The 25,792-nt window shown below is 39.3% G+C and overlaps 1 protein-coding gene and 1 pseudogene across 3 annotated transcripts in view; one reads left to right on the top strand and one right to left on the bottom strand.

Moving 5' to 3' along the window:
* The window catches only part of LOC114684911, a 278,504-nt pseudogene that overhangs the window by 71,753 nt on the left and 180,959 nt on the right, over positions 1–25,792 (top strand).
* LOC114684918 (zinc finger protein 431-like) overlaps positions 21,779–25,792 on the bottom strand; it is a 43,198-nt gene continuing 39,184 nt past the window's right edge. For all 3 annotated transcript variants that reach the window (XM_037197887.1, XM_037197888.1, XM_037197889.1), the window contains 3 exons: positions 25,181–25,307; positions 24,923–24,983; positions 21,779–24,372 (listed from right to left, as the gene is read on the bottom strand). In XM_037197887.1, the coding sequence (XP_037053782.1) occupies positions 22,914–24,372; positions 24,923–24,983; positions 25,181–25,307 (1,647 nt within the window). In that variant the 3' untranslated portion in view covers positions 21,779–22,913. The remainder of the gene's footprint in view (positions 24,373–24,922; positions 24,984–25,180; positions 25,308–25,792) is intronic.

Below are 25,792 nucleotides of genomic sequence, written 5' to 3'. Positions count from 1 at the left end.
ACAGGCACAAAAACTACACAGAGAAACCCTGTCTCAAAAAAAACAAATCATCAACAACAACAACAAACACCCACTCATATCATAGAATACACAGTGACACCATCTGACTTCAAAACTTCCCATTCAAGTACAAAAAAAGGCTATACTTATTGGGAAGGAATAAAGAGCTCAAAAGAACATCAGAATGTAGTAGGAAGGTTTCTCTGGTCCCTTCTGGCCACACAGTCCCACAGCTGCTTATAAAATAATCACTCAGAGGCTTATATTAATTATAACTGCTCAGCCATTAGCTCAAGCTTATTACTGACTAGCTCTTACACTTAAATTAACCCATAGTTCTTATCTATGTTTAGCTATGTGGTTTAGTACCTTTTCTCAGTTCTGCCTTGTCATCTTGCTTCCTTTGTGTCTTGCTGGTGACTCCTGACTGTCTGTCCTCTTCCCAGCATTCTCCTACTCTGCTTGCCCCGCCTAAACTTCATGCCTGGCTACTGGTCAATCAGTGTTTTATTAAACCAGTATACAAGAACATTACCTCACAGCTTTTCCCTTTTTTTATCTAATATAAAAAATGTTACAACTAATATAAGAAAAATAATACAAATAAGTAAAATAACTATATATAATATATACAGGCAATAAATAAATCAACAATATCTAGTCCATTTGCATTTGACAAATTCAATGAAAATATTCCATTATCTATTCTATTTTGGTGAGTCCAAAATGTACCTAATTTACTTTTTATCCTAACTTGTATTACCAACCAAAAGCTATCTTCTATGTCTTTCCAACTTACACACTTTACAGCTCTTGGTGAGTTTCTTTTCTGAATTTGTTAACAAGTAAAACTATAACTATAACTATCTAATCTTCAACTCCCTCAGAGACCCAAGAAAGGAATGATATTACCTAGTAAAACATGAAGTACAAACAAGCAACTTCCAAAAAATGTGAGTTGTGAGAAAAACAGCTAGCTGCCTGGACAGTCACCTGAGATACTGAGGCGTCCATTCTTTGGCCTATAGGCTTAGAATATCTGACAGACTCATTTGTGAACTAGGATTTTCTAAAGAGCCTTCCTACCTTGTCTTGGCAAGAATCAGCAGTCCTTTGTTTTGTGTCCTACTTGTCCATTTTGGACAGCATACTGTCAGCAGTCGATGTGAGGGCACTTTCTTGCCCAGTGGCTAACTTTTGCCACAGTGAAAGTAAACTCCATATGAAGTTTCTTCAATGTCCATCATCTTCTCTGAAATAGATTGGTGCTGCCAGGACATGTCTCATAGTCATAAAAAAAAGAAAAAAATCTATTTTATTAAAACATCTTAAATGCCACATTCTGTAGATGTCTGAAAGGTTTGAAGATGACCTGTCTATCTAAAATATTTATCTGCTTGACCTTAAAAATATACCTAATATGCCTACAAGTTCAATTGTAATGACTAACTACTAACTTACATTTCTTTATATCCTAATAGTTAGTAATAATAACTTTCAAGGACTAGCAAATTTCATTAAATTGTTAAATGAACAGTATAGGTACAATGCTTTAAACAAGATTAGAAATATATGTATAATATATTGTAACAAAATCTCAAATTTGTATCAATATATAAAAATCCAATCCAATGTAAAATATTTAAAACTAGTAATTGTCTTCTAAAAATAGAGGGGCTAGAGAGATGGCTCAGAGGTTAAGAGCACTGACTGCTCTTCCAGGGGTCCTAAGTTCAATTCCCAGCAACCACATGGTGGCTCATAACCATCTGTAATCAGATCTGGTGCCCTCTTCAGGCCTGCAGTCACACATGCTGTATACATAATAAATAAATAAATCTTAAAATAAATAAAATAAAAATAAAAATAGATTCAATAATCTATCTTTTCATCTTATCATATCCATATTCTTTCTTTTTTTCAGAGTAGATTCAATAACTTACCCCTTAGTCTATCATTTCTACATCTTTTTTTCCATTGTAGATTCAATAATTTATCTCTTATCTATATCCTTTTTTCTTTTTCTTTTTCTTTTTCTTTCCTTTTTTTCAAACAAGAACCTTAAATCCAATCTCCTTTGTTTAGCCTTTTTCTGGACCATTAACAATAACTTGTAACCAACCATCCTAAACAATGACAATTATGCAAAACCCATTGAAAGACCAAAAATCACCAACCCCACCTCTTGGGATTCTGAGTGGTGTGTTTTAAAATTACTTCCTGTTGTCTGGGAGAGAAAGTATCTTCAGGGGATCCTGAAAAAGAAAAATTTTGAGTTAATTATTAAGTCCTGGGAGAGGTAGCTGTATCATTTGCTGTCCAGTCTCTGCATAATTCAAAAGTGCAGAGCTTGTCTCAAGTCCTTGCTTGAGTAGTCTGTAAGGCTGGATCATCTCAGCTAGCCATCTTGAAATTGTCCTGAGCAGTTGGTAATCCAAAGCTGATCTTAGTGATCAACTTAGTGGTATTATCATGGTATTGGTGGAGTCGTCATTGTGGATCCCTATCATCTTTTTGGAGACTTTAAATTCGCTGTTAGGCACAGTCATGATTCCCTGCAGAAAATTGATAGAAACTCAAATACAAAAACATGTTCAGGCAGGTAAATGAAGCCTTTTTTCTAGAATTAGTTAGTACTCTATATGACCATTAATATCATGACAAAAGTTTAAAATATATATTAATCTTATAAATTTTGATATAAAATTCATACCTTAAGAAAAGTTTTAAAGAATCAAAATAGAGCCAAAGAATTATGAAATTAGTAGCAATACAATAGTCCCCTAATTTTGGTTTTTCTTCTGTCCCATAGCAGATGGCTCCTTTGACATGATACAAAGATTTTGCATTTTTTTAAAAAGCATGCTTGGGTTTAGAGAATGAGAGAGCCACACTCCAATTCCCAAGCCAGTTTTAATTTTTAATTGAATTACGACTACATAAAGACCATTTATGTTAAGTGTTTGTAGAGAACAACAGAAATAAACATTTAGAAAGACTTATGGAAGTTTATATGTGATATACCAATAGGCCAATTTACTCTGTTTCTTGTGACTTTTTTTTCCTGGATGATTTGTCCTTTTTCTTCAGATGTCTCATTTTTCCAGTGTTCTTCAGATACCTTAGCTGTATGCCTTCATTTTCCTGAAAAACAAAAAACAAAAATCTTCCCCAACACTAACTTTGGGAAAGTTCCCTTTTGGCAAGTTATATCTGATTAAATAAAAAGCATTTTTTTAGTGTTATAAGTTAGTTTAAATTGAATGGTCATATTGGTTGATGAACTACCACCTCTTCTAATTAAGATGTCTCTCTTGTTCAAATCAAACCTATATCAATTTTGATGGTATCCATAGCTTTTCTTCTCCTATAGAAACAAAAGCAAAATCTTGTCCCAGTGTAATCCATATCCTGGTTCCCACTCTGAGGTCAGCACATCTTTAATGTATATAGACTGGGTTAATTCTGTAGTTTTTTTCTACTATCCAATGTCTCTCCATAGCTGTTGTTCCTTTCTCATCAGCATTGAAAAAATTCAAGTTAATAGAGCATTATGTAATCTTTTTTGGGGGGTGGGGGTTACCCATTTCTGTTTATTTATCATATCCTGAAGAGTTTGATTTGACCTTTCTATTACTGCTTCCCTGTAGGATTGTGTGGTATATCTGTAATATGCTTTATATTGTAACAAGCAAAAAACTGTTTCATTTTACCAGAGACATATGCTGGAGCATTGTCAATTTTAATTTGTACAGGTATACCCATGATGCCCATAACTTCAAGCAAATGTGTGATTACAGAATCAGACTTTTCATAACTCAGAGAAGTTGCCCATTGAAATCCTGAATATATGTCAATAGTGTGGTGTACATATTTCAATTTTCCAAATTCTGCAAAGTGGCACACATCCATCTGCCAGATTCCATTCCTCTGAGTGCCCTTTGGGTTACATCCTGCTGGTAGTAGAGTCTGCTTATAAAAAGAACAAATATTACATTTCCTTATAATATCCTTGACTTGTTGCCAGGTTATGGAAAAATCCTTTTTTAAATAAACCCTTACTATTGACATGATTTTTTTAATGAAATTCTGAGGCCTCCAGCACATTTCCTATCAATAGTTCATTGATCTCATCATTACCTTGAGCTAGAGGGCCTGGCAGAACTGTATTAGATTGGATGTGAGTTACATATGAGGGATGATTCTTATTCCTGATTATATCTTGTAACTGAATAAATAATAAAGTTAATTCTGACTCATCAGGGATAAATTCTGCAGTCTCAATATGTAAGACTACTCTTTCAGCATACTGGGAGTTAGTAACTGTGTTGAAGGGTTCTGAAAAATCCATTAATAGCATCAGAATAGCATATAATTCTGATTTTTGGACAGAATTATAAGGTCTTTGAACCACTTTACTTAAATTTTCTGATTTGTAATCTGCCTTTCCTTGTTTGTTTGTATCTGTATAAAATGTAGGGGCTCCAGATATTGGTGTTTCCTGTACAATGTGAGACAGGATCCAGTTGGCTCTCTTTATAAGTTCAATTCTGTGGCTTTGGGGATATTTGTTGTTAATCTCTCCTAAAAAATTACTACTAACCAAGGTTGGATAAAGCACAGGGACAAATAGCCAAATGAATGGAAACACATGAACTATGAACCAAAGGCTGAGGGGCCCCCAACTGGATCAACTGAATAGGTGAGACAGTTGATTTGCTTGATCTGTTTGGGAGGCATCTAGGCAGTGGTACCGGGTCCTGTGCTCAGTGCATGAGTTGGCTGTTTGAAACCTGGGGCTTATGCAGGGACGCTTGACTCAGTCTGGGAGGAAGGGACTGGACCTGCCTGGACTGATTCTACCAGGTTGATCTCAGTCCTCAGGGGACGCTTTGCCCTGGAGGAGGTGGGAATGGGGGTGGGCTGGGGGGAAGGGGAGGGGGCAGGAGGGAGGAGAACAAGGGAATCCATGGCTGATATGTAGAACTGAATGGTATTGTAAAATAAAATAAAAGGGAAAAAAAAGAGCAAAACCAAAAAAAAAAAAAAAAAGAGCAAAAAAAATTACTACAAGCTCTTTGCTGATGTTCACTTTCTGCTCATCATTTTTCAGTGTCTTCATTAGTTAAAGGTACTATAATCTCTGCTGGATCTATTCCTGCTAATTGATGAAGTCTCAATTTTCCTTTTAAAATCAACTCAGACATCTTTTCCATATAAGTCTTTAATTTTTTTACTCTGTTTATTTGATAGAAATATCCATTCCAATATAATATCTTCCCTCTGCATTAAAATTTCTGTAGAAGAATGCTTAGAGGGTAAAATAACCAGAATGCATTCAAGCTTTGGATCCACATGATCCATGTGTCCTTCCTGTATTTTCTTTTCTAGCAAAGCCAGTTCTCTTTCAGCTGATAACTTTCTTGGACTATTTAAGTCCTTGTCACCCTCTAAGGTTTTGGACAAATTACTCAGTTCATCATTTTTTACCCCAACAGCAGCCTGTAGATAGGCATTTTTTCTGCAGATAGGAAATGCTGTGGGATAATGCTCTTGTACATTGGTTTAATAAAATGCTGATTGGCCAGTAGCCAAGCAGAAAGCTTAGGCAGGATGAACAGACTCGGAGAATTCTGGGAAGAAGAAGAGCAGACTAAGGAGTCACCAGCCAGACACAGAGGAAGCAAGATGACATGGCAGAACTGAAAAAAAAGATACCAAGCCACATGGCTAAACATAGGTAAGAATTATGGGTTAATTTAAGTGTAAGAGCTAGTCAGTAATAAGCTTGAGCTAATGGCTAAGCAGTTATAATTGATATACGACCCTGAGTGATTATTTTATAAGTGGCTGAGGAACCACATGGCCGGGAGGGACCAGAGAAACCTTCCAACTACATCAGAGAAAACTCAAATAAAAACAAAATTAAAATATAATTGGTGTTAGAAATAGCTCTGTCCCGTGCCATGTGGTTGGGGAAGGTAGAGCTCAAACAAATGCAGCCTGGGCTTTCTAGCCCTAGCCCATGTGAGAAGACTCATCAATATTATTACACCAACCAGGAGCCCCCCACTATTTTGTACACTATTTTGATCTCTTTATGATAAGGAAGCACGGGCCTTCCCAGCACCATGGGACTGAGTAGGATAAGGAGACCCACACACAGGCTTGGGGTGGTCTGCTCCAGGCTCCAAGGGGAAAGCACAGATGGGCCCCTTGTGGCTCCAGGAAGGCAGGCACTACTATGGTGAGTAAATGTATGGTGTGGTATGGGAGAGAAAGACAGAGAGAATAGTTCATGTCTTGAGAAAGGGGCATATCTAAAGAGGTGAAAGTAGTGAGGAGTGGGCTGAAGTGGGTGACCTGATTGCCAGCCGGGGACATGGTGATGTCTGGATCTGGCCTGCTGCTGGGGCCCAGGTGTTGGTTCATGGCTCTGATGCAGCTGTAGTCTCTGTTGATGTCAGTGGCTCCTGATACCACTAAAGGCCAAAATAATAGGGCTGTACAGAATTGGCCCTACCTCTTACTTGCTGCAACACTAGGAAGAATTGGTCATGCCCCACACTGGTTGAAGCACTTAGGATAGAGGGTCCCACACCTCACCCGGGCAGTACAATAGAGCTGACCCTGATCACAGGGCCATGGGTGATCTGACCTTGAAGGCATGAGAGTGTGAGAGCAGGTTGGGCCCCTTGTATGCCATGTGGTGGTGTGGATGAGGGAAAGATGTCCTTCTGTCCTTGCCCCTTGACACATGCAGCATATGGGGGACCTGATGCAACCCCTCACCAGCTGCAGCACCCAGGAGAACAGGCCCTACAACTAACCTGGACAGCACAATAGAGTTGACTGTGTAAATATAAGGTGGCATGGGTAAGTGCTTCAAGCCACAGAAATATGAAGTAGGGATTCAGCTAACAATGGCAAGAGTCAAGGATTTTTCCAGAGGAATGCCAAAACTCAAGGAGTCTTGATGATATTGGCTTTTGGATGTATTAGCTGTCTCCTGCAGTGAATTTCTTGTGTGCTATTGTACCCTTCCCATGTGATTAGTCTAACAAGAATTTCGAGCAATGTGATTCATCATTTATTTGGGTACAACTTTCCCTACACATTTGGAGTATTTGGATAACATTACCCAGCTGTGCTTATTCTTCATTAGCAAACATCTGTCCGAGGCCATTCTCTGGACAAAAGTATTTCAGCTAATGTGATGGTATTGTGTTTCTCAAAATATTGTGCACCCTAATAAACTTATCTGGAGTCAGAGACAGAACAGCCACAATATTAAACATAAAGGATAGGCAGTGGCAGCACATGCCTTTAATCCTAGCATTCCAGAGGTAGAAATCCCTCTGAATCTCTGTGAGTTCAAGGCCACAATGGAAATGGCCAGGCATGGTAACATACCCTTTAGTCCCAGAAAGCAAGCCTTTAATCACAGGGAGTAGTGGTAGAAAGCAGAAAGATATATAAGGTGTGAAGACCAGAAACTAGAAGCATTTGGCCTGGTTAAGCATTTGGGTGGTTAAGCATTTGACTGGTTAAGCTTTCAGGCTTTCTAACAGCACAGTTCAGCTGAGAGCCATTGGGATGAGGACACAGAAGCTTCCAGTCTGAGGAAACAAGACCAGCTGAGAAGTTGGCCAGGTGAGGTTAGCTGTGGCCTATTCTGTACTCTGGTCTTCCAGCTTCACCCCAATACCTGGCTCACAGGTTTGATTTTATTAATAAGAACTTTTCAGATTCATGCTACAAGCTAAGATACCTTTCTGCATTCAAAGACAAACAGCAGATAGATAAACATTAGCTCATCTCACCTATAAATAAGAGAAATAACCACTAACAATTAAATCCTCAACTCCTTACCTTCATCCTAGTTTATTTACACAAGACCCTGAAAGACCCTAGCCCTTCAGGCTTACACCCCCAAGCCTCAGGAAAGGAGAAACTTCAAGCACCAGGAAATGAGAAACTAAAAATCTAGTTCCAAGAGCAAGCTGACTCAGCCATTATCCAATCTCCCCTGCAACCATATAACAATGTAAAAAGATTTCTGTTAAGAGATGTGCTCAACTGTGACTGGGATAGTTGCAGGTGTTCCAGGAAGGACCACTGTGACCTTTGTGTAAACTCCACTCCTGCCCTGATACCCCCCCCCTTGAGGTTTCAGGAAAAATATACCTGTTGATGTAACTGTACCCCCTCTGTGATCACTTTGTACCCACACCATGATCTTGTGAAACGAAATTGTATGGGAATTGTAATCTTATGGCTTTTGTGGGTTTTTCCTTTAAAAGCCCCCAAAAGGGGCTGCAGTAAGATGTGGTGGCTCTTACTCTTAGGAGCAGAGTTTGCCTTTTTATATAGAAGCTTAAATAAAAACCTCTTGCTATTGCATCAACTGGACTGGAGTCTGGGTTCTTGGGGTGCCCACTTGAGACCCTAAATTTTGGGGTCCAACAACCCTAATTTAAGAGATTTACTGCTTATATTTCTGGGATGTTTTTTGCCACCTGCTAGTTACTGTGTAAAGGTAATTATTTTCCACTGATCCAAGGAGACTACTGATAAGGCCAGATGGGTGAAGGGTGCCAAGCTTCATTTCTTGTGCAAATCAAGCTTTTATCTTCACTCTTTTATCTTAGTCTCAATGCTATTTCTACTTCTAAAGATTTCCCCTTTAGCAATTAGCTCAGAACAAAAGTGCTTTTACTAACCAAATTCTACACATTGTGACATAGGTTGCCTAGTAACCGAGGAACTTCTGTCACTCTACCAGAAAGCTGCACAGCCAGAGACTTGCTGATTTGATAGGTATATAAACTAGAAACTGCAAAACAAGAGGAATGAAGATGGAAATAACAAAGCTAGAACAATGAGAAAACAGCAGAAGAAGGGACAGAGAGGAGCTAAGTATGAGAAGAGAAAAGAAGCTGCATAGATAGAATTGACTTAGAAGAATAAAGTGAATGGACTAAAGAGTTTGGTGTGTTTAGATTCACTTGATATACCTCAGATTAGTATCCCAGGCACTTGTATTGTCATTCCCAGCAATGTGGGAGAAATCTCCTCAGGGCAGGCACCTGAGGGGAATTTGATAGATGAGCCAGCCCTGAGGGTGTGAAAGGAGCTTGTGGTGGTGGGAGTAAGGGAAAATGCCCTCCCTTCTTGCTCCTACCACCTCTAGCTGGTGAGGGAGCGGACCATACCCTTTACCAGCTGCAACACTCAGAAAAGCAGGCCTTGCATCTCTTCTGGGCAGTACAGTAGAACTGACCCTGCTGGCAGAGGTAACAGGGCAGGTTAACTGGCCCTGAGGGTATGAGAGTGGAATAGTTGGCCACATTCCCCTCATCTGCTATGTGGCAGAGAGAGAAAGGAAAAGGTGCCTTCCCCTTTTGCCTCTGCCACCTGTGGTGGATGAGGGAGGTGAACCTCACCCGTGCAGCACAGCACAGCTGACACTATTGACAGGGCTACTGGTAAACTGCTCCAAGAACATGCATGTGGGAAATCTGGCCCTGCCCCACATCTGCCATATGGTGGTGTGGGTGAGAAAGAAATGCCCTTTCACCCATCCCCTTACCACCTGTGGTGAGCCCTGAAGTCATAAGACTGTGAGAGCTGTCCCTGTCCCTCACTAGTTGCAGCACTCCAGAGGCCCCTCCACCTCGCCTGGGCAACACAATAGAGCTGGCCCTAATAGTCCAGGTGTGGGAGAGCTGACCCTGAGGACATGAAAGCAGAACTGGCCCCACCCCTTGCTCATTGCTGCAAGGGGTGAACTAGCCAGCGCAATGCTGGAGAGCTCACTCTGGTGGTGAAGACAGGAGAAAACTGGCAGGAGAACCAATCCTATACTTACCCAGGCCCAGAACTAGGGTTATGAGTTAACCAACAACAACATCCACCCCATCTATGATCTGTGAGACAATGTGAAAGGATTGGTTCTACATATCCAAAGCTGCAGGATCTCCATAACACAGGGCAACAACAGGATAACCAAAAGCAGTCCCAGTGAGGGCCCAGCATTAATAGTATAGTAGAAACCAGAGACCTCAAACCAGACCAATGACTCTTCTTTTTCCTTTTTGTTTATTTATTTTTAAGTTTTTTTTCATTTTACATACCAAACACAATTCCCCCTCCTTCCTCTCCTCCTGCTCAACCTCCACTTATCCCCACCCTACCTCCCCATGCACTTCTCAGAGAAGTCTTCCCATGGGGAGTCAACAAAGTCTGGTGTATCAAGTCGAGGCAGGACCACCCCCCCCCATATCAAGGCTATGCAAGGTTTCACTCCATAAGAAATGGGCTCATGCACTAGGGATAAATCCTGAAAACCAATGACTCTTTGCAATGACTCTTTTGCATGTGAAGATATATTGACAAAAGGGTTTATTGTGTGACTCACTGTGTCAAACTATAGCTTCCATGTTGAGAATTTACCTTTTCTTTTCTTTTTCCCTTAAATTTTATTCTATTTAGGGGGTTGCAAGTGTAGACGGTGGATACAAAGGGATAGGGAAATGAATGGATCAAGATGCATGATGTGAGAAACACAAAAAATAAAAGAAAGTCATTTCCAGCTTCTGATCTTGTCTGATGTATGGTCAGAGCACAGCACATGGGACCACTAGTGCCCCCCTCAACCCTGGATACCATCCTGCAGCATAGCAGCCTATAAGCTCTCTTCTACATTTTGACTGGCAGGCCTTCCTGGAGGTCCTGATTGGTTAGTAAAACCTGGGTGACAGGATCAGCTCCCTTAGAGACAAAAATTCAGGGACAGAATTGACTTTGACATTCTGAAGTCATTTAAGAATTACATAAATATTAAAAGCTAGCAGTGGTCCTACCTCAGGTGACATATGACTCTGTGTGTTTTGGAGAATATCTTCTCCCTTGGTATATCGTGGCTTACTTTGGCCCCTGTTGGGTCAATGAGTTTGGATGATATGGTTGATATTTCCTTTTGTCCTATTGTTGGAGGGGCGCTATATTTCTAATGACTTCCAATGTCTCCTTGCCCTGCACCATTTTTCTTCAATGTCCTGAGGCTGGAGAAGCCAAAAATCCATAATGTTTCACTAGATATATCTACCAGGACAGAGACATGACCCTTTGCAGCCAACTCAACCTTCAAGTCTCAAATTCTTTAAATCACAAAGGCTTATCCAAAGGTAGGTCAGAATATTCTGTAGAGAAATATTTTTTAGCTCTCATACACATATGGCCTTGAGACAAATTTTTAAACTTTAGAGCAAATAAGAAAAGTACAAAAGCACCCCTTGGCACTCTGCATTTTTTATTTTTTAATAATTGTTGTTTTACCAGAAGGGTCATGTAGTTGGAAGTTTTCCTGTGTCCCGGCCAGCCAGTAGTTGGGACAAATCTCTCCCATTCACATCACCCAAGTAAGCATATAGAGGCTTATATTAATTATAATTGCTTGGCCATTAGCTCAGGCTTATTACTGAGCAGCTCTTACACTTAATTTAACCCATAATCTTACCTATGTTTAGCCAGGTGGCTTGGTACCTTTTTTAAGTTTTGTCTTGTCATCTTGCTTCCTCTGTGTCTGGCTGGCAACTCCTGACTCTGTCCTTCCTCATCCCAGAATTCTCCTCATCTGCATGACTGCCTATACTTCCTGCTTGGCTACTGGCCTATTGGCATTTTATTTATCAACCAATCAGAGCAACACATATTCACAGCATACAGAATGACATCCCATAGCAGGGTCAGGGATACCATGGAACATGGCCCACATAATCAATGGACCAGGACTCATGGGGGCTCACAGAAATCACAGAGCCTGTAGGGATCTGATGTAGGTTCACTTCATATGTTATGACTGAGAAGTTTGGCATTCTAGTGTGGTTCCTAACAGTGGAAGTGGGAGCTATTTCTGACTCTGCCTACTTGTGGGACCCTGTTCTTTTCTATTGGGTTTCCTAGTGATGCCTTGATATGATTGTATGTGCCTTGTCTTATTGTAGCTTCTTATGCTGTGCTTGGTTGATGTTCTGGGATGCCTTCTTTTTTCTGAGGGTATATAGAGACAGGGTGCATCTAAGGGAAAGGGGAGGTGAGAGGAAAGACTGTGGTGAGTGGATGGAGGGGAAACTGCAGTTGGAATATAATATATGAGAGAAGAATTAAAAGGTAATAATAATATTTGTATTAATGCTCTTTGTGCTCCTTCATTTATGCCTTGTCCTGGCAGATAATAAGGGATGCCTATAATATGATTAATAGTCCTTTCTTTACAGGGACGTTAGTGTGCATAAGTATGAGTAATAAGAAATATTTGTGGTTCTTAACTAGATATTGTGTTCCTACAGGAGTATAACAGGATGTGAAGATAAAATTAAAGCAGTTTCTATTGCAGGAAATATTGCTACAACATACACAGAATCTGAAACAATATTTAAGGGTTCATATATTAACTATAATACATAAATCAAAACAGCTAGTTCCATCTGTTGGGCTGAGGAAAAATAAGTACTCATAGATGAATGAATCTCTGGACCATGAATCCTTCCTCATCCATTAGATGAGCCATCAATAAAATAAGTATCTGCATGTGAACAGGAGAAGGTTGGGCAATTTTTGCAAACACAAATTCAGTTCTTATATGAAAATCTCATAGCTTGCTAGTTGGGTAATGATTTCCTATCTGTCCATAGTAATCTGCAAATGATTTGAAAGTTGAAAGAGTTATTGAACTTGCTGAAACAGTGTTTGTTAGTTAAGAATAATATAATACAGCAACAATCAAATCCTTATAGTATTGTAGATATCAGGCTCTGCCCTCATATACTAATTGAGCAAGAAGAGGAAGATAAGCAGTTAGTGTCTTCTTGACCCTTATTATGGAAATATTTCCAGTCCAAACATTTATCATCTTTTGCTATAATGCCTATAGGAGAAAGTTTAGTGGTGAAAATAAGTTAAGTTTAGAGGCAGCAGAGAATACACATGCTATACAAATGCCTCTTTTAGTCTGGATTCAAATAGCTGTACTTCTTATTTTGCTTCTCAAAGTAATATTCAACTATCAAATGCCATTCCTCACTCCTTGTGCGGTTTTCAATAAAATGATTAATGTATAATTAGTTATTTCTAAAGGATGACAAATCCAATATGCCCCAGTAATTTCTAAAAATCATTGTTTTTAAATTGCCTAATGAACATTTTTTGTAGTTTAGTAGCTGTTCTGATCATTGGTTGCCCCAAATATTGCAATGTCTAATCTTTTAACCCTTTCCATGCAATAACAGGCCCATTTTAATGTAGCATATTCCCGAGACATGCCATATATCAATTGTTGCCTTTTGGAGGTGACTAACAGGATGTTACCTTTATAATAAATAATATAAGCCAGAGGGAAGGCCTCCAACTTAGGCTCTAAAACCTTTCTAATGTAGTATTGAAACATAGGGAGTCTGTCATGTCTTGAGTTAATACAGTCATTTGACATGGGAGCTGGGATTCTTTATGATTGAGTGAGGCAATGGTGGTGGTTTGAATAGGAACGTTCCTATAGACTCATGTGTTTGAATGCTTGCCCCATAGGGAGTGGCACTATTAGGAGGAGTGGCCTTGCTGAAGGAAGTGTGTCTTCGTGGGGACAGGATTTGAGGTCTCAGGATCTCAAGTCACTTCCTGCTGCCTGCAGATCAAGATGTACAACTCTCAGCTCCTTCTTCAACATCATATCTGCTTGCACACTGCTATGTTTCATGCCATGAAGATAATGAATTAAACCTCTGAAACTGTAAACTAGCCTGAATTAAATGTTTTCCCTTATAAGAGTTGCCACAGTCATGGTGTCTCTTCATAGCAATAGAAGTTAAGACAGAAATTGGGATCAGGGACTGGAGTATTGCTATGATAGGCCTGACCATCCTTTTGTTTACAGGAATATGGCCTTCCAGAGTTTGGATTAGAAAAGCAGTTGGGCACTTTAAGTGGGTGCTTAATGGGCCATACAAGTAGGAGCATGGATGACACTAGTGCTGAGAGTGATTTGAACTCTGCGGCCCAACTCAAGAGGTTTCAGAGGAGAAGAATTTTAGTAAGCTGTCTAGAGATTATTCTTGTGATATTATAGTGAGGAATGTGGCTGCTTTCTGCCTTTGTCCAAAGAGTCTGCCTGAGGCTAAAGTGAATTAATTGCATTGGCAAAGGAAATCTCAATACAGTGTAGTATGGACTCTGTCACATGGTTACTAGTGTTCACTTTTGTAAAGATTTATAATGAAAAAGGAGCAAGCTGAGCAAGGAAAACTGAAAAATGTACAATTTGAGGAGAAAAGGGGGACAAGGAAATGGTTCGGAGCTAAGTTCAAAGAGATAAACAAATTAAGAAATGGAATAAAGGGAGTGGTGATTTCAGGACAAGACCCCAGCCAGCTAAGCTTCCAACTTGTGGAAAAAAAATAAAGAAAAGTTTAGAGCTGGATGTGGTGGTAAACATCTTAATCACAGCACTCCAGAGGCAGAGCAAATGGATGTCTGAGTTTGAGACCAGCCTAGTCTACAGAGCAAATTTCAGGACAGCTAAGCTCAGGCAGTGAAGGAAACCATCAAAAACAGAAAGCTGGTGAAGATGAAACTGAACAAGGGCGCCATGCTCCAGCCTCAACAAGCAGCAGAACTTGGCAGCTTTGGCCTCATAGTTCTGGCTTTAGAGTCAAAGATACAAAAAAGGGGTTATAGAATCTCCCTCCACAACTAGGGAAAACTGCCGAGGCCAGGCAAGTGACAGGATTGTCCATGAATGGAGGCTGAGTGAGGGCATTGTGAGAAGCTGTGACAGTGAAGCCTGGATTGCATTGGAGACCCCAAGATGTTGGAGATGCCAGAGTCATGGTATACCTGCTGAGGAAGCTGTTAATAGGGAGTGGAACTAGCCAAAGGGAAAGTGTGTTGTGGTGAACAAAGCTGAAAGGAGTTTGAGATCTGAAAAGCTCTTTGACATGGAGATGCAGACTTTGGAGTCTGTCCAGTTGGTTTCAGTCTTGCTTTGGTTCAGCATTTCCTCACTATTCTCCCTTTCCTCCATTTTGAAGTGGTAATGTACATACTGTGCCATTATATTTTGAAAGTACATGATTTGCTTTTTGACTTTGATTTTATGAGGGATTACACTTAAGAGATTGCATGAATCTCAGAAGAGGCATTGAATTTTGGACTTTTAAACAGGGTTAAGACTGTGATAAACAATAGGGACTTTGAAGTTGAACAGAATGCATTTCTTCATTGTGCTATGGCTATAAGCCTATGGAGGCCAGGAATTGGAATGTAGTAGTTTAAATAGGAATGGCCCCCATAGACTCAAATGTTGGAATGGTTAGCCCATAGGGAATGGCACTATTTAGGAGATGTGGCCTTGTTAAAGTGGGTGTGGCCTTGCTGGAGGAAGTGTGTCACTGTGGGGGTGGGCTTTGAGATCTCAGAAGCTCAAGTCAGTTCACTTCCTGCTGCCTGTGGATCAAGATGTAGAACTCTCAGTTCTTTCTCCAGCACCATGTCTCACTACATGCCACTATGCTTCCTGCCATTAGGATAATGGACTATATACTTCTGAAACTGTAAGCCAGCCCCAGTTAAATGTTTGGAGGAATTTGGACTTTGGGAGTTTGGGTTAGAAAATCAGTGGAATGCTTTAAGTGCTGCTTAATGGGCCATAATAGTAACAGCATGGAAGACATGGGTACTGAGGGTGATTTGAACTGGGGAGGTAGGGGTGGGAGGTAGCTGTGATGGGGGAAAGTCTTTCTATATACTGAGAATATGTGTTGCTCTGATTGGTTGATAAATAAAGCCGTTTGGCCTATGGCAAGGTAGCTTAGAGGCAGGCAGGAAATTCAAAGAAAGAGACAGGAAGAAGGCAGGGAGAGACGCCAGTGAGCCGCCCAAGGAGGTACATGTAATGGGAATCAGGTAAAGACAGGGAACATGTGGCAATGCATAGATTAATAGTAATGGGCTAATTTAAGATATAAGAGCTAGCTAGCAAAAAGCTTGAGCAATGGCCATGCAGTTATAATTAATATAAGCCTCTGTGTGTTTTCTTGGGGCACCAAAGAGGGAGAGATTTGTCCCAACAGCTGGAAGACCAGAACACAGGAAATCTTGTGGCTGCAGGCCTGACTCAGGAGGTTTCAGAGAAGCACTTTAGTATGTTACCTGTCCTAATCCAATGAAAGTAGAAGAGGTGATTTGTGTTTGCAAAGTAGAGGGCCATTCTTGTCCAGCTTTGCAAGAGGCATCAGCTCTAGTGTCTATTAATTCTTCAATATCTTTTCCTTGGATTTTCAAAATTTTTATAGGTTAAGAGGCCTTAATCTCTTGGACCCAAAAAGCCATGTCATTTCATCTGAACTCTTGATTTCTTCTTTCATTAAGTGATATGGATTGTCCCATTGATAAATTAGGCAATAAAAATAGTTGAGCTATACATTAACCTGCATGAATATGAATAGTTTTTTGTGGGAGGTTGTATAACAATCTTAATCTGACCTGTGAAATCTAAATCTATAATTCAGGGACAATATTGATCCCCTGGAGAGAGATGGAACTTCTGTCTAATATTAGTACTATAGTCCGTGAAGTTTAGAGGCCAAACACTCCAGTAGGCAGACAAACTACAGGAGAATCAGAAGTTAATATTGTTATGGAGTTGGAGGGGGGCTGGAGAAATGGCTCAGAGGTTAAGAGCACTAACTGCTCTTCCAGCGGTCCTGAGTTCAATTCCCAGCAACCACATGGTAGCTCACAACCATCTGTAACAAGATCTGGTGCCCTCTTCTGGCCTGCAGTCATACATGCTGTATACATAATAAATAAATCTTTAAAAAAATATTGTTATGGAGTTGGATGAGAGGTCTACTTGTATACTGCCTGGGGTGGCCCTGTGGAGTTGGTGGATTGACCTAGGTCTATGAAGGGACTCTTGCTTGGTACTTAGAAGACCCCCATTATTTGAGGTGTCAAGGGATGGTCCTGCACCCAGCTTCCTGACATTGAAAATGGCTGAGGCACAGAAGCAAGAATATTATTGAATGTAGGAGTGGGAGAGTTGGGCAGAGGCAGAAGAGTGCTGTTTTTATGAAATTTATACCTATAGTCTTTCTGCTAGTGAAATCCTTTTTGACATCAAGGGCATGAAGTCCATGGTCCTGACAATTAGGCTGGTTCCCAATCAATTGCCCCTGCAGGCTTTTTTAGTCTTCCATTGGGACAAACTCAACTAAAATGCCCAAGTTGACCACATGTAAAACAAGCTCCACTTTGGGAAGAGTTGTCTCCACTTCTGATTCTTTAGGAACTGGGTAGTTGTCTGACCCTGTAAGGCTGCCACAATTGCCACTCCCTATAAGTAGAAAGGGGTCACTTCCCCACATGCCTTGATAAAGTCACTAAGGTCCTCTAATTTTCTTATGGGACACAAAAGTGCTTGACTGGACACAAAAGTGCTTGACTGGTGTATTTGCATTTTCAAAATCCAGTTATTTGATAATTAGCTGTGCTGACTCAGGAGTACAGACCATATACCCTATAGCTTCAGACAACCTAGCAAGAAATTCTTTATATGGCTCATCAGGCTTCTGTCTAGCATTGACCAGCCCTGTGGCTTTGATGTCTGAAGGAGATGCTTTCAAGACCACGGCAATCCCTCAACTTGCAGAAAGTGCACCTTTATGTAATCTTAATTGTTCTGCTGCACCTCCCCAGTATCCCAATCCTACAAGCATTTCATAAGTCATTCATTTTTTACTTTTTTTTTGCTGTTTATCTACTACCTCTTTTTAAGCAACCTCTTCATAGTCTACCATATATAGGAGGAAATTTTTTCTCAAGAGATAGGCTCTGGCCACTTGAAACCAGTTATAAGGTATCCTTTATCTATTAGTTAAACTTTCCATTAAAACTAATGTGTAGAGAGAGGCAAGCTCATAATCAACTATTGCTTGTTTCAGCTCCTTAAGTAATTTATAAGGTAGAGATTACCAGGGGGGCTTTTCTTCCCCTTCCTCACCAAACACAACAGAGAATCATGTAAGATCTTCTCCAAGCTGTCAGATAATCTTATGAGCTCCTCTAAAACCTACTGAGGTGGGATGGGGTGGAGGGATTACCAGGGGTAGTGTACCTTTCAAGGTCCTTCAGCCTTTGAGGTCAGTGGAGGAGGGTGCCAGTCATAATTATGATACTTAGTAGCCACCTCCCCAAGATCTACTTCTTCATCAGGCAGCAAGATATCATCTCCCTATTTGTCATCAGATGGCTCATGTGTCAAACTTACCTTTGAACCACAGGTGGATTCCTTTTGTAGCAAAGGGGTCCCTTCATGTGGCAGAAGAGGGGCAGAGCGAATATTCTTCCCCAGTGGTTCACCACTAGTGTCTAATGCCTGATACAAGGCATTCCATAAAGAAAAGATAGAGGCAGGCATCTCTTCTCCTTTCTCTATATACCAGGTCTGAATGTCAATCTCCACTATATCCCATATTTTCAAGTCCAAAGTCTCTTGTTCTGGAAACCAGCAACTACACTATAGCACAAATAGCAAAATAAAGCTAAAAGTTGAGATGTGTTAACTTTTGTGCCCTCTTTCTTTAGGGTGTGTTGCACAATATCTATAAAGAGCCTTTTCTCTTTAGACTCATTCTGCTCCATCTTGTGCAAATCCTTTTTTAACTTCTCTAATGTTCTGGCTATTCATCCTCTTCACCTGGTCTATTCTCTACCAGGGGATCTGCTGTGCCCATGGGTGAAGTCCTACCCAAACCACCAAAAGGTGGGCTTACTTACATCTTTTATGTTCCCATTCTAGTACCACCTGATGGAGTCCAGCTCCAGCAGGATTCAGGTCCAAAGGAGAAGGTGTGGAGTCAGTGCAGGAAGAATGGAGACACACATAGGAATGTGTTGATTACACACTCTTTATTTGTCTAAGAGAGGACCTCTTTTATTTATCCTTCTAACAATGAAACTATTATGTGCAGCAAGGCATGAAAAGCATGGGCTTTACACAATGGATTCCCAAGAACTTTCAAGATTACATCACAATGTTATCAAAGTCTTCTATCCACCTTCTCCTTCCAGTGTCCAGGGAACAGATAAGCTACAGGCTATCAATTCTATATTGAAAGAGCACCACCCCTCTGGGAAGGTTGGGAGGGAAACAGCTGGCCACTGAGGTTACCAAGTGAAAAAGTCTTTATATACTAGCTAAAATATTTTAGATGGTTGCCATTTGTGGTTACAAGGTACTAGACATTGAGTTTTAAGAAACAAATATAAAATAGTTATTTTCATTACACTAATCAGGAAAAGCCAAAAACGGTACCCTATGGGGGACCCATCAGAACTGAGACAAACAAGTACTAAATGTTCTAGAACATTAAGGATAGCTTACATAATCTGTATATAGGTTGCCATTTTACTTATAGCAACACTAGTACCAATCCCTATTTGACAAGACTTTTGTTGCCCCACTCCTGACCAATCAGGATTTCAACCCCCATTTGAATCTGGAATTGCTCTACTCCCCCCCCCCAATCCTTTATTCTTTAAAACCTCTGCCTCAAATGAGCTGGATGCTCTCCCCATCCAACTGCTATGTCAGAAGGGACAGATGGCACAAGCTCAAGCTTGCGATAAAGGCTCTTTGCTTTTACATATGAACTCAGACTCCTAGTGATCTCTGGGAGTCTCATGACATGGGCATAAATAACAGGGCCCAGGAAGTTAGCTTTTTCACAGGCTGTGGGAGAATCATGAAATTGGTCTGACCTAGCTGCCTTGAGTCATAGTTGTTGTTGTTGTTGTTGTTTTTTTTTTTTTCAAAATATTGGCTTCTAGGGTACAATGTGCCTTCCATTTCCTGAGAGACAGACACACTCCCTCAGGCAGTGAAGCATTCAAGCTGCTTTGTGTTTCTCTATATGTCCCCCCAGAAGTCAAGGAAACATGGAAGCTGGACAGGACAATTGGTCTTAGGCATTAATCTTATTTATCCTGTATATCTTGCAAATGTAATTGTATCCTGCAAACTACAACTGTACTGGTGCTGGCCATTGTCATTATATTCTGTTTCTGATAAAATTATAAAAAATCTGAATGTCAATAAAATTGTCACAGCCTCAGTCTTGCTGTGACCACTCCAACCAACCTGATTTGATTCCTCATAGTCATATTAGGGAATCTTGGCCAGATAAGTAAGTGTGGGCACTTAGAATAGGCTCTCCTAAGACCTCATCCAAATATAATTCAAAATTAGGTTGATTAGCAAATTACTCACCCAATGCTTCATGGTCTTTTTCAGGAAATGGAAGATATATATCTAAAGGAGGTTTCAATAAGAAAGGTGATGAAGCTATAACCTGCATAGATGTTGGTGATTCCATCTTTACTTTCAACTTTGCCTGAAAAGGAAAAATTGCCTTTTTTCCCTCTTTGATGAACTCAAAAGTGTGATCATAAAGTTTATATTGATTCATATTGAGTCAGACTAAAGTCGCATGCAATAGCCAGTTCTTTGAGAGCTCCAGATAATTTATACTCTATGAGTTAAGTAAAGTCACAAAAGTAAAGTTCTCATGAGTTCAAGCTGTATACAATGACAAAAACAAGCCACATGGGAGAAAAAAAATGTTCCATACAGCCATACAAAGGCTAGCTTAACATTTAAAGGAATAAAAACAGCAAGCAATAAGAAGTAATATGAGCTGGGCGGTGGTGGCGCACGCCTTTAATCCCAGCACTCGGGAGGCAGAGCCAGGTGGATCATTGTGAGTTCGAGGCCAGCCTTGGCTACCAAGTGAGTCCCAGGAAAGGCACAAAGCTACACAGAGAAACCCTGTCTCGGAAATAAATTGTTAAAAAAAAAAGTAATATGAAGTAACCTCTCACTCCTTTTTGCTATATTAGGAGGGGCACAAAACCACATTCCAAGAATAATTCTGTGTTTTGAAGAAACTGAGGTCACATGACTCTTGATTTCATTGCTTGGCATGTTCAAGCATTCAAAATTCTCCTCATATGACTCCATTCCAGGACAATATTCTGACAATACACACAAAAATTAATTTTATTTTAATTAAAAAATAACACATACACGAAAAAATCCTTTTTTTAAATATGGAGTTGCAACACATACAAACATATAAATACATACATACACATATACATGATTTTATATAAATATATAATGTATATACATTTACACATTTACATCATTAGCATATCTGGTTCCAAGAAGACAGAAAAGTGCATCAAACATCCTAGACTAAGATTTACAGGTACTTTTGCACCACTGATGTGGGTACTAGGAACTAAACTTAGGTACTGAATGACAGCTGTACTACTGACTCAAATCTACAGGTCCCAAAGATGCTAGTATAATGCAAAAATTAAAGATGCCCAATTACTCCTTCTGTCTTTTATCACTAGCATGATGGAAGTCCCTGCTACAAGGTGAATGAAGAATTGAATGGATTTCTATACCTCTGTGAATGGACTCTATACTTTGCTTCTCATTGTCATTGTTAACACAAGGAATAATTTAGTAGAGATGAGTCCACATTATGCTAAAGAAACTTTAATAATGTGATATATGGTTTTTAAAGTTGATCACTTTTATTTCATGTGCAAAGATGTTTTGCCTACATTTGTGTCTCTGTGAGGGTGTTGATCATTGGAACTGGAGTTATAGTTGTGAGCTTCCATGAGTTATAGGAATTGAACCTGGGACCTCTGGAAGAGCAACCAGTGCCCTTAACCACTAAGCCATATTTCTAGACCCCCTTTTTAGTTTTTGAGAAAGGGTGTCTCTACATAGATATAGGCATCCTGAAACTCACTATGTGGACAAGGCCACCCTCAAACTCAGAGAAATCCACCTGCCTCTGTCTCCCAAAAGCTGGATTACAAGTGTGCACCACTCTGCCCAGCAGAGAGATGTTTTAAATATTATCCATCTTTGAATCAGCCAATGAAAGGATAAGAGTTAAACAGGAACCATCATTATTTTCATGAACAATAATACTTCTTAAAATTTTCCAATGTATTAACTTCAACTATGTTCTCAACATTTTGGTTGAGTTTTTTTCTTCTTTAATTTTATCTATTTAAAAATTTTTAACTGTGTGTATATACTTGTGTCATGATGTGCATATTACCAGTCAGAGCACAATTTACAGATGTTTGTTCTCTAGTTCTTCTGTGTGAGTACTAGAGATCATACCAAGCTAGTCTCCTAAGCTGGTGTCCTAGTCATTTCATTATCAAACATTTTTTATGCATGTGCTGGTGTATGTGTATGCCATAATCCAAGTGTAGTATTAAAAAAAAAACTTCTATGAGGAATATTGTTTTCCCAGAGAATGAAATCAAGCTTAGCAGTAACTACCTTTAGCCACTGAGACAATTCTCTGCCATTCATTTGTGTTTCTGAGAAAGTGTTAGGAACAAGTATTTAGTTCTCAGAATAAATTACCATAATAAAAGGATGAAAACATGAATACCATTTTCATTTGTAAATAGGTTTTATTATTCAAACTGTCCTACATTCCTATATTCTTGGATGACATTATGTTTACAATTTGAAAAAGAGACAATATTTTAAGATGGAGTGCTTCTACTAATCTTAATCAAGGACCAGTATGATAGCTCAGTGGGGAAAATATATGTGGAGTGTAAGACTTTATCTCATTTATTAGCATCATGGGGTTTTTCACAATTGTAAAATCTGTCATGCTTTCTAAGTTGCTGCAACATGCAAAGTCTCTACCACATTGTTTCCATCCATTGGATTTCTCTACAGTATGACTTCTGTCATGCATTTGAAGATTACTTTTACATGCAAAGGCTTTACCACATTAATTACATTAATTGGGTTTCTCTCTAGTATGCCCTCTTTCATGCCTGTGAAGATCACTTTTACGTGTAAATGATTTACAACATTTTTTACATTCATAGGGTTTCTCTCCAGTGTGACTTATTTCATGCCTGTGAAGATGACTGTTCTGTGCAAAGGCTTTACCACATTGTTTACATTTATAAGGTTTCTCTCCAGTATGACTTCTTTCATGCCTTTGAAGATTACTGCTACGTCCAAAAGCTTTACCACATTGACTACATCCATAGGGTTTCTCTTCAGAAATATTTACTTCATGACTTAAAAGATGATTGTTCTTTCCAAAGGCTTTATCACACTGATTAGATTCATGGGAATTTTGTCCAGTAAGACATTTTTCATGACTATGAAAATGACTGTTCTGTCCAACGGCTTTATCACATTGATTACACTCATAAGGTTTCTCTTTAGCATGATTTCTTTCATGGCTTTGACAATTACTGTTACGTCCAAAGGCTTTACCACACTGCTTACATCGATATGGTTTCTCTCCAGTATGACCTCTTTCATGCCTGTGAAGATGACTGTTACGTGTAAAGGTTTTACCACATTGCTTACATCGATATGGTTTCTCTCCCGTATGAGTTCGTTCATGCATTTGAAGATGACAGTTACGTGCAAAGGCTTTACCACATTGCTTACATCGATATGGTTTCTCTCCCGTATGAGTTCGTTCATGCATTTGAAGATGACAGTTACGTGCAAAGGCTTTACCACATTGCTTACATCGATATGGTTTCTCTCCTGAATGACTTCTTTTATGCCTGTGAAGATGACTTTTATATGCATAGGCTTTACCACATTGATTACATTCAAAGGGTTTCTCTCCAGTATGAACTCTTTCATCTCTTTGAAGATGGCCAGGACGGGCTTTACCATGTTGATGATGTCCATGTCTTTTCTCTTTAGAATGAGTTCTGGGTATTTGATGAGGACTATGAGATACAGAGTCTTTATCCCTTTCATTAGATTCATGGGATTTTGTTTGCAAATGAGTTCTTTGTTGTAATTGTAAAGAGGAATCAGATCTGAAGGCTTTATCACATTCATTTCGATCCTCTTCATTATTGGTTGTTTTGTGTGTTTGAAGATGCCTGTGATGGTTAAAGCCTTTCATACGTAACCCACATTTATCACTTCCTTTTCCCATATGAGTATTTTCATGTCTTTTAAAAGAACTGGAAGAACTCAGAGTTTTACCATACTTATTGCGTTTATAACATTTTCTTTTACTGAGAATCATACTACGTGTATAAAATGAACCAGTTGGAAAACCAGTTAATTGTAAACCTGTCTCACATTCACCTTGTCTTCTTATAGTGGGGACTGTTACACATCTTCTAATTGTTTTGGTAGAGACAGATACACATTGCTTCTTTCCATATCCCTCACGATCACATGGCTTGTATCTAGAGTGACCGATGATATACCTATTAAAAGGAGAATAATATATAGAAGATTTTCACATTGCACTCACACAATTGAACCTTTTTGTTATTCATAGAAATGTGGTATAGGGATTGAGGGCTCTCTGACAACAACCTTTTAGACTCTTACAAACTGCCCCTCTCAATAAACTATGGTAAGTCACTACAAGTATATCAGTAACAATAGGTTTAATATGGATGATTTGCTTAGAAAAGGTCTTGGACATATACTAAATCCCTAATCAATGTGTGTGACTTTTACAATACTTGAATCGTGTGAAAGTAAGTGGATGGGCAGTTCTACAAAATGGTTCTCATGGGGCCATGATTAAAACTGTGTCATCTGTTAAAGTGTTGATTCCTTGTCTTGTTTCTTAAAGAAATATTTTGTAAACATTGATCAGCTACCTGACACTGAGGTATATGCTGTTGTGAGAATTTAATAATCATCACAAAGTTGTGCTTATTTACACTGCTACTTTTCATTAAAACTTCAGGGCACAGTAAAATTTCATCAGAGGTGCACATGTATCAGTTTGCACATGAAATTTACCTTTTAAGTCTTCTAGAACTTTGACAATGTTCTTCAATATTGAGGTCTTCCCATTTGTAACCTAAAATACAGTGCCAGAAAATGTATATTACTGGAAATTGTGCAAAATTAAAATTAATATTTTCAGTGAACCTTAGAACAATGCCTGATTCATTTAATATATTCTTCCTCTTACACAGTCAAAATCACAGAAGAACATGTCTCCAAAAATGGCTTGGCACCTTAAGTTTAAAAGTGAAGGAAAATTCACATTCTTACCTATAGAAGTGAGGTTCCGGTAGGTTTCCAGCATCACTTCTTTGTATAGACTCTTTTGGGAAGAATCCAGCAAAGCCCACTCTTCAGGAGTGAAGTTCACATGCACATCCTCATAGGTCACTGCATCCTAAAATGTCCCATATATGTTCATAATTGAAATGGTGATACTGACTGAATTGCAAATGTACACTTCATTGAGAATATATTTCCATAATTCTGCATGGTCATTATATTAATTCCATGTCACAGAATTTCAAATGCAGTCATCAACTCATTTTACAAGGAAACATAAATGTAGGATAACACCTTCCATTTCTATGCCAATTGAACAGAATATGTCATTGAAGGAGAAATGCCTATTAACCTATACAGAGAGACATACAAACAGAGCAACACCATTGAGTAGATAAACAAGATTGTATCAAAATTATTAACTCCAGAAAATAATGGACAATATGGGTATGGTGCTGCAAAGCTTCTCAGGAGAAGAGACAGGTGAACCTCTGTGATTTCCAGGACAGCCAAGTATACATAGTGAGACCCTGTCTCAAACAAACAAACACACAAACACAAAAACAAACAAAAAATAGATAGCACTCAGGGGCTTGCTCA

Source organism: Peromyscus leucopus, chromosome 22 (assembly GCF_004664715.2).
Source record: "Peromyscus leucopus breed LL Stock chromosome 22, UCI_PerLeu_2.1, whole genome shotgun sequence".
In the NCBI taxonomy this organism is placed as follows: domain Eukaryota; kingdom Metazoa; phylum Chordata; class Mammalia; order Rodentia; family Cricetidae; genus Peromyscus; species Peromyscus leucopus.
The sequence above is the reverse complement of the archived record's forward strand: the minus strand, read 5'-3'. Positions and strand labels throughout refer to the sequence as shown.